This window comes from Strigops habroptila, chromosome Z (genome assembly GCF_004027225.2).
Source record: "Strigops habroptila isolate Jane chromosome Z, bStrHab1.2.pri, whole genome shotgun sequence".
Taxonomy (NCBI): domain Eukaryota; kingdom Metazoa; phylum Chordata; class Aves; order Psittaciformes; family Psittacidae; genus Strigops; species Strigops habroptila.
In genome coordinates this window covers 50104542-50122349 of record NC_044302.2, presented here as the reverse complement: position 1 = coordinate 50122349, position 17808 = coordinate 50104542, and the positions used below count along the sequence as shown (strand labels likewise).

The 17808-nt window shown below is 40.0% G+C and overlaps 1 protein-coding gene across 7 annotated transcripts in view; it reads left to right on the top strand.

Annotated features, from left to right (window-relative positions):
* The first annotated feature begins 291 nt into the window (after nt 1-291).
* The window catches only part of GAK (cyclin G associated kinase), a 74238-nt gene continuing 56721 nt past the window's right edge, over nt 292-17808 (top strand). For 5 of the 7 annotated variants that reach the window (XR_003989327.1, XM_030471344.1, XM_030471342.1 and 2 more), the window contains exons 1-5: nt 301-545; nt 11772-11833; nt 13170-13229; nt 15728-15842; nt 16276-16418. Coding sequence is in view for 5 of the 7 variants with exons in the window: in XM_030471344.1 (XP_030327204.1) it covers nt 404-545; nt 11772-11833; nt 13170-13229; nt 15728-15842; nt 16276-16418 (522 nt within the window). In the remaining 2 variants the exon portion in view is untranslated. Of the gene's footprint in view, nt 546-11771; nt 11834-13169; nt 13230-15727; nt 15843-16275; nt 16419-16443; nt 16627-17808 lie in introns of those variants that run through there. The other 2 variants (XM_030471343.1, XM_030471346.1) reach the window with 2 other exon arrangements.

Below are 17808 nucleotides of genomic sequence, written 5' to 3'. Positions count from 1 at the left end.
TCCTGGTGCCTGACAACCTGCTACGCGGTAACAGCGGGGCAAACCTGCCGCCGCGGAACGACGCCCCTCCTCCCCGAGCAGGCCCCGCCGCCCCGCCCGCAGCGGCCCCGCTCCCCGCCGCGCCGTCCGCAAGGCGCGTCGGAAGGCAACTGGGACGCCAGGGCTGCAGCGGCGGGCTTCCCCCGGTGGCTGGCCCGGCGGCGGCGGCGCCCCGGCTGGCTGCGGCGGCGGGGCGGGCACGGAGCGCGGCCACAAATGACGCAACGCTCCCGGAAGCAGTCCGCAGCGCAGGGAACAGCGGGTGAGGAAGCGGCCGCCCTCCGCCGCAGCAGTCGGTAGCTTGGCGGAGCCGCCCGCCGCGCCGCACCGCCTGCCCGGCAGCCGGGCAGCGCCTGCCGGGACCATGTCGCTCTTCCAGTCCGCCCTGGACTTCCTGGCGGGCCCCGGCTCCCTCGGGGCCGCCAGCCGCGACCAGAACGATTTCGTGGGGCAGACGGTGGAGATGGGCGACATGAAGCTGCGCATCAAGAGGGTCATCGCGGAGGGTAAGAGCGGGCGGCGGCGGCTGCAGGCCGCGCCCGGGGCCGGGCTGGAACCGACCCTCCCGTTGCGGGGCTGGGCTGTGCTCCTCGGGCCTCCAGCTCGCCCCGTCCCCCCTTTCTTGGCCGGGAGGGCTTCCTTCTTGGCAGGCCGCGCCCTGCGAGGGGAGGCCCTGTGCGGGCGAACGGGCGGCGGTGCCGGCCCGGTCGGGTCCGGCCGCTTCCTCCTGCGCCGGGAGCCGGCCCCTCTGACGGGCTGGCTGCCGCCTCGTAGCTGGTTTAACCGGGGCTATGGGCACGCTGAGCTGTCGCGAGTGCCGCGGTGGGTGTTCCGCCGGGACCGGCCGTAGGAGCAGTGGTCGCTGTTGTTTGTCCGCTTCAGGAATACCCATCGAGAGCCAGTGTGCTGCATAGAGAGTTCTTCAGTTGCTTTGTGGTTTAGAATACCTTCGCCACCTAACAGAACTCTCAAAGGAGTTTATAGTCCACGTAGGACCTCATGGAAGTACTGGGTTGTATATATATATGTGTATATATATATTTAAAATGACAATGTGTCATACCGTGCCAAAGATGCACATGTGCCTGTGCCGCTCAGGGTTGTTTAAAAAACTGTGAAATGCAGGAAAAGATGTTAACTTTAAGCACCAGTGTCAGGAGGCTGATCTCATTCTGCGTATAGGCTTTCCTGGAGTTAAATGTCTAGGTGGTTTTCAGTTTCGGTGGATTTTTGGGTAGGTGTCTTGGCACGCCACTTGCTAGTCTGTTTTAAAATAGGTTCTATGTTTGACGTGTGCAAACTACTTAAAAATTAGTAGAAATTTGTATCTTGTGCTTGTGGTAAGAAGAATTGCTTTGTTTTCTAGCAGAAGAGACATTTAAAGCTTGTCTTAAAAGGCTAAAATGTGATTTTGTCCACATTGATGCAGTTACATAGTTCATTAACTTTGAACAGGTGGTTGAAGTTATTTATGTGGAGTACCTCAAATTTCTATTCAGAGCTTCTTTTCAGTATTGAAGTTATTTTCTGTAGTTGCTTCTTGTAATTGTATGTAGCTAGTTTAATAAGTAGATTTATTGATTTTTTGTTTTTTTCTGAGTAGCTTTTTTGTTCAAATCTTAATGACCACCATGGAAGAAAAATTTGATTCTTCAAGATTAGCTATGTCAGTTAAACTTACAAAAAAAATTTGCTTGTGGAAAACAACAGGATATTGGTCTTCACAACTGTTTTATCTTCTAAAGGACAAAAAAGTTGTTATTTAAACACTTTTGGCATGTGATCTTGAACAAACCCTGGCAGTTTTTACGTAGTAAGTAGCATTTAAAACAGGACTAAATGTCAAGTCCAGTTCTGCCTTTAGCTTGTACTTGGAACTTCTTTACTAAACATCCAGGCAGAGTCTCTGAGTGAAATGTAGGCACTCAATATGATGTGACTTCAAGGTGAATGCTAAACAAACTGGCTCTTGCTGCTGATGCCCTGACATTTCTCCCAGGAGGGACCACAGCAGTTTCCAGAGAGCAACAAAGGAAAGCAAGGGCAGATAGCTATGTTTGAGGTGTATCTGCTGTTTAGTTCTTGGTTCTGAAACAAGGATTGTATACTTTACGTCGGCAGCAGCCTGCTGTTACCCAGGATCTGACACAGGCTTCCTAGAATGACAGGGTGATTATGCCAGGTTAGGTGACTTAAAGCAAACAGGAACATGCTTGAAGTCTAGCATTCTTGCAAATTTATCTGTAACCACTGCTTTGTGTTCCACCTTTGTCTCAGCATTACAGTTTATTTCAGGATGCTTTAAGTGTATTTCACTAAGTGAAATTGGGTAGAACTGCTTTTGTTAGCAGACCATAGCTTGGCTAAAACAAGCATTAGGACATATTGAGTATAAATACAAAAATGTATGTGAAATACAGGAGTCTGATCTTCTGCTGTCTTCAGATCTGAATTTGTCTTTAGCATGTTGTTTTTGTTGCTGATAATTAATTTATCTTTGAGTTTTGAATCTGTTTGACACCTTCTGATACTTGCTTCTATAACTGTGGCTTATAAGCATTCTCTTCCAGGCTTATAAATACAGAATCTCTTTTTCTTCTACATGAGTCCTTTCATGCCCAATTCCTTACTAGAAAGTGAAGTGCTACTTTCTAAATTCAGATTTCAAATCCATGGTGAACTATGTGTGATCTGCCAATGCAGAGAGATGGCCTTTTCTGTAAGATCATATGGTCTGCTTTGTTTTCAGTTGGTGTGAACAGAGTCTGTGGATTAGCATTACACAGTATCATGTGGCAGCATAAGATCAGTTGTTCTCACACCATGCAGCTCTTTCCAGCTCTGTAGTGTGCTCGTCATCTGTGTTGGTGCAGATACGTGTTTGGCCATGCTGTAAGCTTAGACACTAGCTGCATGAGTAAACCCCATTTGGTTGTGTTTCCATGTTTGTTTTGTGGAGGTTCCACACTAGGGGTGGGACCCAGCCAACTGAAAATGTGGTGTGCTGTGAGAGGAAGCTGAGAGCCAGGTAGGAGGGTCGGTCTGGTGATGATCTCTAGTACTGGTACTACGTCCCAGCGCACGACTGAGCGTGTCACAGGATGCACTGAGTGCTACTGGAATATGGTGTTTTCTACTTGGGCATTTCAGTAGCTCACTGTGGTTAAGAAATGTTAGAGGAAATGGGTGGGGGCCTTTACATTTAATCCCTGCTTTCCCTTCATATGATCACAACATCATAGAATGGTTTGAGTTGGAAGGGACCTTCAAAGGTCATCTAGTATTATGCTGGCTTCAGGTGTTATGGTTCTTTTGTGTCCTCCAGTTAAGTGCACAGGCTGCCACACAATTTTACTTAAGTAAAATAGTAATTGATTGTATACTCACTTAGTAAATGTGAGTGAATCTAAGTATTTCACACTCTTTTGTGACAGAGGACACTCTTGTCGTAAGTCACTTGGCAGCCTGAGAATTCCATATGTGTCTCCATCACAACATGGGTGTCTGCTCTCACCGGGGCATCTGCATAGATGTAGCCCAGGTACATGTGATAAGAGTTCTCCAAATGCTTGCTGCTATGTTTGGTTTTTATACAGTTAGGTGAGGGTGCCCTAACTATAGTCTCTGTCAGATCCCTTGCTATTAATGTGAACAGGATGTGCTTTTTTATGCTAACTTTTTGCTTCTTCAGTTGGTACCCTGGAGTATCTTTTCCTCTTGTTCAGACATGTCAGGATACCTCTATCAGTCTGTACCAGATGGTTGAGGGACTGAGATGGTCCTTGCTGAGTCAACAGTTGATGCAGCCTGCATATCTGACCTTGGGAGAGAATGGGGAGAGCAAGTCACCACACCAGCCTGAACAGTAGCTTTCAGAAATTTCTTGGTTTTTGCTCCTGAAAGCGTATTTGCACAGACAAACAATCTAGCAAATTTGTTTTTCAAATGCTAGATGCTGCTGGCTTTCATTTTTGCCTGTGTTGGACAAAGCATCTCTTCTAATAGACGTTATTCTTGTTTACCTGCTAATGGTGACACTTAAAGATGATGGACATGTAAATAAGGGAAATTATCTATACTGTAGAAGGAACAGAACGTGGTCACTGGGCTGTCAGAGTATTCATTGAGAGGCTGCCATTGCCAAAGATTGTCAGTGAATTACAGAAACTCATTCTTCAGTTCTGTGTAGTAATGCTACTCCAATGGGAGGGTATGCTGATATGAGAATAGCATGTCCTGTGATGTGCACTGTCAAGTTCCAAAGTTACATACAAAGAAAGTTGATTTTTTTAATGATTGCAAATTGCATGGTTGCATTAGCTTTGGTAGCTAGCTAACTGGAGAAGCTTGTTTGCTGTGTGCTGAATGAATGTTTCATAAAATTGTTACCTTTTGGAGCATGAATGAAAGGCAGAATGATTTGGAAGCTAAATAAGATATTGACAAAACTGCTTATGTGTTTAAATTATGCAGTCTTTAAATATAATCATATTCTTCCTTTAATATTTCCATTGAAGCTTCTTTGTAAAAGCAGGCAGCTGTTGCATTGATGGGGTGGCAGAAACTTATAGCAGTTCATAAATTATTTCATATATCTTGTTGATAAAGTAAAAATACAATATATAAAAACAGAAAACATCTGTTCTAGAGGTCCTTCCATGAAAATAGAGAACTTCATCTTTATGGTGAGCCATGGAACAAAATCTGATACTTTTCAATCTCCTATCAGGGTGAAAGGATAAAGGGATCTTCTGCAAGTTTTATGTTTGGTTAGGTCAGATAATGTTTTGAGGGGGTTTTAGTGTTAAAAATCAGTTGACAACTCCACTAGTAATTTGTGCTGCTACTCAGTGGGTAACGTAACATCCCTACAAATACTTCACTGCCAGTAACTGAGACTTTAATTTGCTTCTTGACTACTGTTATTGAGTAGGTTAAATAGTAAATATGAAACTATCAGTAGTTGTCCTATTTTAGCTTTAAATTTTCTAGAACAGAGATTATACTAACAGAAAAATAATCTTTAAAAAGTTTAGAATATTTATGTCCTGGTAAGCTGTTAAGTGCCATAAACCAGATAGGAAAATTCCTCTATTAGTCCTTTAAATGGCTTATTTTGAAACACTTGAGTTATTCTGTTTCTTCCTGTTTGCGATAAAGGTCATTGCATCAGGAAAATAACTTTATGCTATAATTACTGTTTAAAATTACAGTTTTCATCTTTCTCGGCCACTAATTCAACTGCAGACTGAATATGCGATGATTTTTTTCTTTAATTTGTAAGTATAATCGCTGTTCTATGAAGTACAGGCTAAGTGTTTTTATGTGGAATGGGGCAGTGTTATCTTGGTTCAACTTAAAGAACTTATATAAAACAACTCAGAGTCTTGTCAGTGGAAGGCAGTGATGGCATGGAATGAGCAACCCTTGTCCTTTAGAGCCTACTGAGGAATGTTCTGCCTGCTCATGTATGCTAATTGTGATGTGTTTGAAACTTGTTTGTGTTACTGCTTTAGCCAGGTACTCTTTGGCCTGACAAAAATGCAGCAAAAGATGAGAATAAGTGATGAAATTATAGTTTCAGTTTGTGTGATGTTCTCCGGCAGAAGAATCAGGGAGTTGATATCCTCAAGAAAACAGTCAGAGATGGAGATACCCCTGTTCATGTTAATACTCCAATGAGCAGATGATTGTGGGGTGCTTGCTGTCTCTTCAAAAATTAGTTGTATCTCGTGAAAAAGTTGACTTTTTAGTACCGATTTAGGTATGGGATAGCTGAGAGAAGTTCCAGAAAGTGGCTTTTCAGATAGTGCAGAGATATTAACAAAGCTGTGGAACTTCTGTGCAGTTTAAGCATCACTTCACTTAAGACTGGATAGATTACAAGTTTATAATACACTGAGTCCATGTAGCCTTGTTTTTAATTCCATATAATGGGTTTTCCCTTCTCACTACATAGTTTTACTTGTCCATGTTCCTAGATTTAGGGAAAAACACTTTGAGAATAGGCATGGATTTTTCTTCCTTCTGTGGGGGTTAGGACTGTGACTTTAAGTTCCTGTATCATTTTTAAGGCTTTCTGGTATGGGTTAATGTTAATACTAGCCCTTTATTCTTTTTTAAGAATTTTCTTCTCAATACAACAGTATTTTGCAAAGAAGACAAAATGAATCTTGCTTGTGATGTGCCACTTTGTCCAGTTGTGCAGTCAGTAGGACGTTCCAGATGGTTAGGATGGATTTTCTGTATACTGAAAAAAGTCATGGACAGTTAGGATTGAGATATATGGATGGAAATTCCCTGAAATCACACCTTTTTTTTTTCTTTTTTTAACATATCTGTGTTAAGAAATACTACTTACAGTTCCTCTTTGCTTAACTATCTGTGTAAACTTACTAACTTTCCAATATTTCATTGCTTGTTTTACATATAAGGCTGAACAATTAAGAATAAACCAGGTGCATGGTTGTGTGAAAAGCAGGGAACAAGGAAGCTATGCAGCACACAGTTAGCAACCATTCTTCATGTGTATTGATTTCTTATGCTTCCTTTGAGCAACAAGTATGGACAAAAGAATAACAGCAGAGAAGAGGAGAAACATGATGACCTAAAATAAAGTGTGTTTCAGACTGATAGGAGTCTAAAACTTTCACCATGAAGCTTTAGTGAAAAGTAGCTACATTATTCCTTAGTCAGAAAGGTAGCTACAGACTAATTTTTTTATTTTAAAAAGCTGTCATGAATTGAAGCCATGTAGGTGACTTGTTATAAGCTGCATTCTGACAGTGAAACTTGGGTCTGTCATTTACGTATCAAAACCTGCTGCTTTAGACTTCAAGGCTCTTTCAGTATTTTGAATGTGAACAGGCAATATTAGTTTACCAAGCTTATAGGCACAACTTTATCAAATTGTAGATCCTGGATTCACAGGATGGTGATGGTATAATTAAGTGCTGATTTTTGGGTGGATATAATTCATAAAACTTTGGGCAGCAGAGGCACAGTGAACACTTAACAGTCAAATTTCTGCAAACACATAGTTTGATTTGCTGACAGATGGTTGAAGTAGCTATGAAAGGGGAAGAGCTCACATCAAGTTAAGGAGAAGTTGCAATAGCCTCTGATGTAAAGGATGATGACAGTTACTCTGCAGACCTTGTTTAAGGCAGGCTTCTTGGAAGTGTGAAAAAAAAATAAGGCAATCAGTAAAGAAGAACAGGAGCACTGTGACCTAGCAGCTTTCCAGTTGACATTGCCTTAGCTGTAGATACAGAGAGGTTTTTCAGCACGAAGCATGGCAGGGGGTTTGGAACTAAATGATCTAAAGTCGTGATTAAAGTCCTTTCCAACCCCAACCTGATTCTGTGAAGCAGAACAGTGGTATTTTTTAAAGCTAGTGTTTCTTTGGATATAGCAGTTCCTGGTAGCAGGTGATCTCTACAAGTTTCAGGGTGTTCTACGTCCCTGCTTCTGAAGGTTATTGGAAAATGTTCAGACCTTTGAGTCATCCTTCCTTTTTGAGGCAGCTTCATCTTGTTACTAGGACTTTGCAATTGCCATAAATGCATGACTGGACTTCAGGAAGAAAAGTTTATGAGTCAATGCTTTCAACAGTGACAGAGCATTAAGGATCTTGCTTCTACACTGGTAGAAAAACATCTGTTTTCTTAACATGCGCTGTAACTTGTAGTTCAGGCTAGAACTACCATCTTTTAATCAAGTTATAATTGAAACGTAAGTACTCAAAATTGATTTGGAAACAAATTTGGTCAGTATTTAGGAGGGGAGCAGACAAGTTGTATCAGTAGCTATAAACAGGAAGTTATTCACGCCATCCATTTGTCATGACTGGTTAAGTGTGTAATGAAACAATGCATTACAGTAGCAAGCAGTTTTATATTGTGCTTGATGTTCCTATTTTGGTGCTTTGCTAGCTGACAAGTACGAAAACTGTCATTTCGCTGAAGTGGCTTGGCTGAAAAAATTAGTGAAGGTGAGGAAAAACGGGTCAGTTTTAAATCCAATTTGATTTACAATGAAGTGAACTTACTTGATATTATGTGATGCCTGGGTATATCTTGAGGGAAAATACAAGTCTCTTGGTTGGAAAAAAAGTTGAGTCTTGTCAGCTTTAAATTTGACCTCAGCAAAATCTTAGTTTGCACAACTCGTATGCAGATTTCACTGAATGTCCAGATAATGTCAAGTATACTTCACTTAGAGTCAAATAGCAGTGCTTTAACCTAAGCAGAGCTTGTACTAACTTCTGCTGACAAGAAGAACTTACCGTTTTTAAATGGCTTGCATTGTTGAAAATACTCACTTGCACTGTTAGGTGAAAATGAACATTTCTAATTTTCAGTTACTATTGAGACATAAAACCAGTATGTATTTTGAAGTAGATACACAGCTGAACATGAAATCTCTTCAGATTCCTAGCTAGCAATTAAGAGCAGTGAAATTTATTTTTCTTGTTAGAAATTAGATTCTTTTAAATACAACAAAAATTACTTACACTTTGGAATCCTTCTTGAGATAGTTAAAAACCAGGCTTTTCCATCAAGAAATTAACTTGTGTAGTTTTCATAAATTTGGTGGAGTTTTAGGCATGAATTTCAAGATCATTTGTGAACAGAGGAAAAGATTTCAGGGCAACTGTGAATGTGTCTTGAGTATTGGGAGGACTGCATGATGATCATCACTTCCATGAAAATTTGAAATTTACTTTTTTTGAAGTCTTATCTCTTCTCAATCGGGTAAACATATTCTTCTTTTTACTCCTTCATACTGGATGTCAATAAGATTAAACTTAGTGATAATGTGCAACTTGGTCTATGTTGTAAGCATTTCTTATATTGGAGGAAGAGTTTGTAATTTATCAGACCAGTTGAAATAGTTGAAAGGTAGGAATGCTTCTAGGGGGCCTTAAAAGTTTCAATCAGTTTGGTGATTAATCAGCTATATGCTTGAAAATGGTGGATTGAATTGATCTGATGAATTAATTTTGATGCATAGGTGCTTTCACCAGTGTAATTTCCAGAAGGGCATTGGATGCATTTGAATGAAGCATAGTTATCTTTTGGAGTACATACGTATATGTAGGTTGGTGGATGTTTGTAGTAGTATCAGGGTGTATGCTTGAAGTCCAGAGTAGACTTGCCCCATTCCAGCCATGGTAGAACCCTTGGCAGTGTACACAGCTGAGCTTGCAGGATAGCTGTTCCCTAGTTTAGGGTTTCTCTGCTACCATTTTGCTCTTGAGTGCATCCCAGAAAACTAACTGTGCAGAAATTTTGTGTACTAGAAGCACCTAATGTTGTAAATCAAACCATGTATTTTCAAGATGCAGCTTTTGCAGGGTTATTAGAATAAAGTCAAAGAAATATGTTCCAAGATGAATATAAAGGCTTTCTTCCGCAGGGCCAGCAATACTTCTACTGTGTAGAAGGTGTGTAGGATCTGTGTAGGACAAATACATGGAAGCAGTAGCTCTGTGGTACAGTGGCTGGTGTATGCTGCTGTAGGAGCTTGCAACTCACTGGAACAGTGCACTCTGAAACCTGGGGCATGCCTCTGGACTTAAGTAGGGAACTGGGAAATGAGGCCAAAACCGTGGATTCCCAGACCCAGCCTCAGTAGAAGGATGACTTACAGATTATCTTGCTTGTTTCACCAGCTCTGTGAAATCCATAAAACAGAACCATGTTTTTCTTGCCTGTGTTCTCATTCAGAGAGGAGCAAATTGTCTTCAGGTAATAAGCGTGGACTTTATTCTGTCTCTAGCCTCTGTCCCATCAGTGTGCAAAATGCTGGTTGTAATGCCTGATCAGAACAATTCACTGGGGCTTTAAAAAAGCTAAGAGAACTTCCTGTTGTGGGAAGTACCAAATCTGATGAATGAATGAATCAAAGTAAAGATATGCACGTATGGGTAATGCACGTATGGGTAATGTATGGTGGACTGAACTGCAGCCCTTGCTGTCTCATCTTCGATATTTTCCTTGATACTGTAACTCTTCCCTGGTGTACCAGTTACTCTCTTCTGTTTGTCGTCCCTCCAGCTGGGATCTTGGTTTTGCTGGTTTTGTGTATTATTCCCTTTTAGACACCAAAAGCAAAGGCAACATCCAGGAGACTGTCATTTATTCGTTTCACCTTGTGGATGCTACTGGCAAAGTGACAAGGTGTGTAGCAAGAGTCTTGGAGAACACCATGAATGTCAGTTGCCATGTAAAACTTTGGAGAGTACTTCTTGGGAAGCCTTGTATTTGATGGAATTGCACAAAGCAAATACGATATTCAGTTCAGCCTCATGTTAATATTCCTCATCCATAAAGAAGGTATTGGGTACTGAAGTGACTACTGGTTTGCATCTTGCATCTTTCAAAAGAAGTGCCCTGTCAACTTGTTGCTTGTCTGTTGTGGTTCATTTTTTAGTTATTCTATTCTCTTAGCCTTTTTGACCTGTAAAATTTTGTAGTTCATTGACATCTTCTATACTATTCTCCAAGTTATTGCTAGAGGGAACATTGCAGTGTAGTTTGTAGAATTATAGAATGGTTTGGGTTGGAAAGGACTCTTAAGATTATCTAGTTCCAACCCCCCTGCCGTGGGCAGGGGTGCCTCACACTAGACCATGTCACCCAAGGCTCTGTCCAACCTGGCCTTGAACACTGCCAGGGATGGAGCATTCACCACTGCTTTGGGCAACCTGTTCCAGTGCCTCACCACCCTCACAGTAAAGAATTTCTTCCTTGTATCTAACCTGAGCTTCCCCTGTTTAAGTTTAAACCTATTACCCCTTGTCCTATCACTACAGTCCAATGGAAATAGAATTTTATTGAAGGAGTAGAAAGGCAAATTGTTGAAGTTTGTCACTTTGACTGTTAATCTACTAAAGATACTCTGCAGTAGACAGCAAATATGCAACATGCTGTTGGTGTAACCACAAGGATGACATCCATGGAAGAATTTAAAGTGATACCAGGATCTTTAAAATGGAGTTGAACTGTACAAATACATTCTTGTGATAGTTAGATTAACATAATTAGCAATTGTGCAAACTTAGGAGACCTAACTTTTTCTTAATCATCTTTATCTTCTAGAAGTTTGCGCAGTGTTCTTGAGTGAACTTGTTAGATGAAATACATATTCTGACAAAAGGAGTTGGAAGGAAAATAATGTTGTATGGAATGACAGATTGCAATTTAGTAACAGTAACTTCCCTTATTTGAAGCATTTGCTTCAATGCTTGAAAACGCTTTCAGCTTTTAATATGAAGCCTGAAGCATGGCAATTACTCTAAAAGTATGAGGAGGTGTATGTTTAATATTTCATTTCCCTTGGTTATTGCTATTTTTATAAGAAGCTTAACAGTGCAAAACCAAGTAGTTTAATTAAAATAATTAGGTAATATTTGCTATACTGAAACTTGGTATTATAAGGACCTGTATTAAAAAAAAGAAATACTTCATAGGAAATCTGCATACGTAGACTAAAAAAATGCAGGGAAGTAACAAATTCACTGTGCTTCTAGCGTGTATGAAAGGAAGGAAGAAAATGTTTTAGCTCTTTTATGTGGGTTACCATACTTTTGGTAAGCCATTGAAAAACACTTATTCTTCTTACATTCAGAAAACATCTAAATTAATGTGTTAGCTCTGTTAGACTAAAAAGAATTATTTACTTGAATGTTGAAATAAAAACTGACTTAATATCCCTTCTTCTTGTAGGCGGCTTTGCTTTTGTCTATGAAGCTCAAGATCTTGGCAGTGGCAAAGATTATGCTTTAAAGGTAAAATGTACTTCAGGTTTATAAGGTCTTTCTTTTTGCTTGATGCTTTAGCATGGTAGTTATTCTTTGATGCATAGCACCAAACAAATAATTCGGAAAAATACAGAACGATAGCAGTGTTTGTAGTGCACTGTACCTGTTAGGACCCTGCACTTTATACCAGAGATGGGAGCTGCTTTGTTGGGTACTGCCGCTGTTTGTCTTCATTTGGTCTAGAAATTCATGACCCCGCATAAGCATTTTGGGTGAAAAGAATCTTTCCTAGTTACCTGAAATGGAGTATATTAATAGTTTCACTCTTCAGAAGGAGATTTAGCTTACTGGTTAGTCTACCTTTCTGTACTTCCAGAGTAATCTTCATCAATATTAAAAATAATGGTCTGAACTTTGACTCATTGATCAGATATTCAGCCTGGCATTTCTGAGACACTCCTGGATTCTTGTTTTCTGAAGGCTTATAATAATCATGTAACAGCTGAAAAACTGAAGTATTATGGAAAGGACAATAAAGTGAAGTCATTGTGTTCACCTTCATTTTTGGAGTAGGGATGTTCTGTGGCTGTATCAGTATAAAGACTTATTACCTTGGAGAAGAAGTGGAAAGGGTAGTGGTATGAGAAGTAGGAGAAGTAAGATTACTGATGGTGATTACTGGTTTTTTCCTTTTTGTACCACATCCTGCAGTAACAAAACATGACCAAACCCATACAGTATGTGTGTTCAAAATGTCATCTATAAGTAGCCCCATTTAAAAATTACAGCTAAAAGGTGAACTGTTACTGTACTTCCTCTGTTTTATAAAACTGGTACTTTTGTAGCAAATGCTCAGATTGACTCTAGTCAAGTGTTGGCTCTAAATCCAAGCTATATTGGTAATATTAATGCTTAATTTTGCTACTGATTACTCAGATACTATTGAAAAAGTTGAGTTACATAATTTGGACAAGTTTTGGCTGGTGTGGGTTGAAGGTTGTTACTAAAGATTTTGAGGCAGAAAATGAACCTTTACTTGTCAGTGCACAATGCTGTAGCCAGGAGACCTTAGTGTTTTATACAACAGAAAACTGTCAGGGCAGTTAGTTCATGAGTGTTGAAGGTTACAACTGCTCAGCTATCACTAAACTTGAACAGTACAGGTAGCTGGAAAACTGGGCGTTATGTTTATGGCATTATGTCCAAACGTACAATAGCCTACTTTGTTTACTGTCCCATCAGATTTCCTTAGGTTTTTGACTGTAGCTTATCCTTTGTGTTGTGGGGAAAAAAAATAAATCCGTGCACTGTTTTTGTGTAGGTTTTAATAACGATCTTCTCAATTTTTTCTGTTTTCTGACAGCGATTGTTGTCTAATGAAGAAGAAAAGAACAAAGCCATCATTCAGGAAGTTTGTTTTATGGTATCCTTTTCTGGAGCATATTTTAATGTTTTGATTTAATTGCCTGATAGCAAACATTTCTGAGAAACAGAGCACTACTCTACGCGTTCAGTTCTTTCCATGCCATACACTGCTTAAAAGGATCAATATTCTGAGGAAGGATTGGGTTCCTGGTTTATCATGAATCTGGCATCAACATCCAGCAAGTTCAGTTCTTCAAAAGTTCCAGGAATTGAATATGTGCAGATAACTTTTGTAGCTTGTGTAGACTTTCTCATATACTTTGTCTAGCAAAAAGTGAAATTCTTACTTGGGCTTTCTTGCAGTCCTGGGCCTGTGTTCACGAGACCTTTTAATTAATCGGATGATACTTAGATCTTAAGTAGACTTCCGTCTCTTGCACTGAATTTATTGCCTTTTTGACTACACAGAACTTTGCTTTTACTCTCCAAAGTTTTTTAATTTCTGCCTCAGGTGCATCTGGCTTCATAAAGTAATGCTGAATGTGAATGTAGTAGAATACATGCATCAGAAACAGGAAGCAGATGATTCTCAGTGTCATTGCTGTCCTTTTCAGTGAAGCTAGATGGTAGGGTATAATGCAATCTCTGTGAGTTTTCAGTCTATGAGTTTAGTAAACTCAATATTTGCTCCCCAGCATCTGCTCTAAGACCCTCAGTTTGTTTCAAGAGTCAGTGGGTAGCTGTAGTATGCTGCTGTTTTGTTTCCAGTCTTGAGTATTCAGCTTCATTTTGAGCTACTATGCATAACTACTTCTCTTAATTTAAGCTACTTAAATATTTTTGTATAATTACTGAAATGTATAATTACTGAAATGTATAATTACTGAAATGGCAAAGTCTTACACTAAACACCATTTACTGGAAGTATACTGGCAAAGAACAGACTATGGTAGCACTATACATTTTCTAGCTACTCTGTGTTGTCAGGAGTAAAGAACCGAATGTTCCGTAGACATTTTTTCACAGGTCGGGCTCATGAAAGTATATGTACAACATCAGTGAGGGTTAACTGTTGCTACCTTTCCAAGTTATAACTATGAAATGAAATTAATTCCTGTGGCTTTGAGTAAAAGGTTGTGAAGACATGCATGAGATATAAAATAGTACTTTAGATTCATTCTAATTTGGTGGATCCAGCCTGCCCTTTTTTTTTATAGCTTTGTTGTACTTATGATGTCTTTGCTTTTTTCTTTTCAGACTTGGTGAACGCATCTTGTAAATAGTGTGTGTTTGCCTCAGGCGTGAGTCTCAGTATATGACCAGAGTGATGCATGTCAGGGACAACACAAGCAGGCGTAATGCAATGTAACTTCCACTGGCAGGAACTGAGATCACTTAAATTTTATTGTCCTTTACATAGTTCAAAAATGATACTATGAAACATGACAAAGGTTTTAGTATGAAGAACTATTACTGATGATGGGACGATAAGTTCCTTGGTCTTTCAGAGCTGTTACTTGTTGTCCTGGGTTCAGCTATAGCAGTCATTTTTCTCCTGCTTAGTAGCTGGTGCAGTGCTGTGTTTTTTAACTTTCAGCCTGGGAACAACGCTGATAACACCGATGTTTTTAGTTGTTGCTAAGTAATGTTTATTCCAACCAAGGACTTTCTCAGTCTCATGCTTTGCCAGGGAGGAGGGGAAGCCGGGAGGAAGCAGAGACAGGACACCTGACCCAAACTAGCCAAAGGGGTATTCCATACCACAGCACGTCATGCCCAGTATATAAACCGGGGGGAGTTACCCGGAAGGCCCAGATCACTGCTCGGGTCGGGCTGGGTATCGGTCGGCGGGTGGTGAGCAATTGTATCCTCTCCCCTTGTTATTTCACTAATCATTATTATCATTGGTGGTAGCAGTAGTGGTTTTGTGTTATACCTTAGTTGCGGGACTGCTCTTATCTCAACCCGTGGGAGTTACATTTTTCCGATTCTCCTCCCCATCCCTCCGGGAGCGGGGGGAGGAAGAAGGTGGGGGGGGGGAGTGAGCGAGCGGCTGTGTGGTTCTGAGTTGCCGGCTGGGCTCAAACCACGACACTTGTTTTGAACTTTATGTTAATTTCTTACAATTGAAACATAATATACTTAATACTTGCTTTGGAAGGACAGGTGTTGCTACAGTAGCCCTTTCTTAATCAGCCAGCTAGAGAAGTGGCTAATAATTAAAAGGTCTTTCTGATACTTAGGTTAATGCCTTGCTGTCACTGTTAGAAGACAAAAATAAGTAACTAGGTCTGTTACGAAGTCCAGTTTTCTCAGCCTTAATCACAAGGATTTTTTTAATGTTTTATTTTAACTTTTTATAATATTACCTTCAGTGGCTTCCATTAAAGTCTATTTTTTTAGCTGAGGCATGATTCCTTGTTCTGCTTAGTATCTTAATTACAACTGTAATGCTTTCTGTGGTTTTAAGCTAACATTTCAGATGAGATGTCTGAACTGCTGTATACAATCGTTATCAGTAAACTTGGCAGTCTTCCTTGAACACGTTATCTCCAGAAAAAACTTTCAGGTCATCCCAACATTGTCCAGTTCTGCTCTGCTGCTTCGATAGGAAAAGAAGAATCAGACACAGGGCAAGGAGAGTTTCTTCTGCTTACAGAGCTATGTAAAGGTAAACTTCATTTCTTTTCCCAGCAGTAGATGTTCCTTCTGACAGCTGTTTGCACACATTGCTTCACTGTTTAGAAGCTTTGAAAGCCTCTTAAAGGTAGCGTAGTTCAGTGAAGCTAGATTTCAGCCTTGTCCCTTATGGGATAAGTATCATGTTCTTTGAGACTATAGTTCAACCTCATCTTAAATATGAGGTTAGTATTACATTCTTTAAGACTAGTCAGAGGAAGGAAGAGGAATACTTCCTTAGAGCACTATCTCCTTTGGTCACTGCAGTCTGTGTGGATTTACAGTTTTCAGAATATCCATTTAATGTTCACAGCTCAAGGCTGTAAATCTTCCTTGATGAGAAAAGCATTTGTCTATTTGTGCCAGGCTTTCAGAATTTGTGGTGTTCTGTGCATGCTTATGTGAATTTCTCTCATTTCCTGTAGGGCAGCTGGTGGAATTCTTAAAGAAAGTAGAATCCAAAGGACCTATCTCCTGTGACACAGTTTTGAAGATCTTTTATCAGACCTGCAGAGCAGTGCAGCATATGCATAAACAGAAGCCTCCTATTATCCACAGAGACTTAAAGGTGCGTTGCAATGTTTAAATAAAGGCTGAATTTTTAAACACCAAAGGAGCCCATCAGGCTGAATCAGTGTTAAGACTGTTGATCAAGTACAGTGGACACTCTTGAACATGCTGCTTACCTGTATTGCCTTGCCAAGACTGCTGGATGTCAGTGAAGGTCATGACTGAAATACTTGCATCTCTTTCAGCAACATCATCTTGTGCTTGTGGTTAGTACTAGTTGTACTGTGTGAACAAGCTGATGGTAAAGTAGTATATCGTGGTTTGCTGGTTAAGTTAGTCTTTAAGTAGTTTGCTTTTGATAAAATAACCAGTTACAACTTGAGTTGCAGAGGCGAGCGGGTTTTCTAAATAGAAGAGGTAAAGCTTTGAAGGAGAAGAGGGGGTAATGTTGAATTCTCTGTGAAAGATTACATAGCCTTTTGAGAACGTCTAGTAAGCTGTTAGTTCTATGGCTAACAACAAGTTGCATTGCATTTTAGGGCTTGGTTTTAAATTTAATTTTAAAATTTGGTAGGCATAATTTGTGACAGATTTTTCATTCTGTTAGCCTTTACAAAGATGCTGCAGGATTATGCTGTAGAAAGTGTTGTCCCCTTAAAAACTTTGGTGATTTGAGAGGACTTCATCTGTGTTTGAATTTTGAAGGCAGCACCTTTACATTCATGCTATATCATAAATAAAGGAAACTTTATCATCAGTGAGATTCTGATGTGCTACAAATACGTTTAAACCCAGCGGAGGGAGGTGGTCTTTGTAAAGATAAACAAAATAAGATTCTTATTCATGAAACAGTGTCTGAATTTGACACGTCAGTTTCCTGCTTGATGTGATACCAGTTGAATATAAAAAAGGAGAATTCGTTCCTCCTTAAGTAAGCATGTACTTGATTACTTCTGGGAAAGGAAAATGAAACCACTTATTAAAAGTAAATGTGTGCTAAATGTTTTCAACACTGTTGAAAGCTTTGGTGTTAGGCAGTAGTATAACCCCTTAATATCAAAATAGTTTTGAAGATGAAGCAATCCTTTCCCCTCATGCCCCCTGTTTTTTTCTTGGTACCATTGAACAGGCTTGTACATCATGTAAAAGAAATTTTAACCAAGATAGCATAGAACTTTCTTGGTGTTACTTTCTAGAAGAAAATCTTTTCAGCACCGAAGTTGCTGTGCCCCAGCCCCTAGAAAAGCTTGTAGATAAGCGAATCTCTTCTCTGAAAAAGCAGTAACAAACTATACAGATAAATACACAATTTCTACATAGCCAGCTCCATAGAAGTTGAGCGAATGCTGTAATTCAAAGTCTGTTTTTTCTTGTCAAGTAATGTAAGTTCCTGGCAGAGATAAAATATGGAAAAAGGCAGGAATTTGTTTTTGTGTTGGTTTCATGTT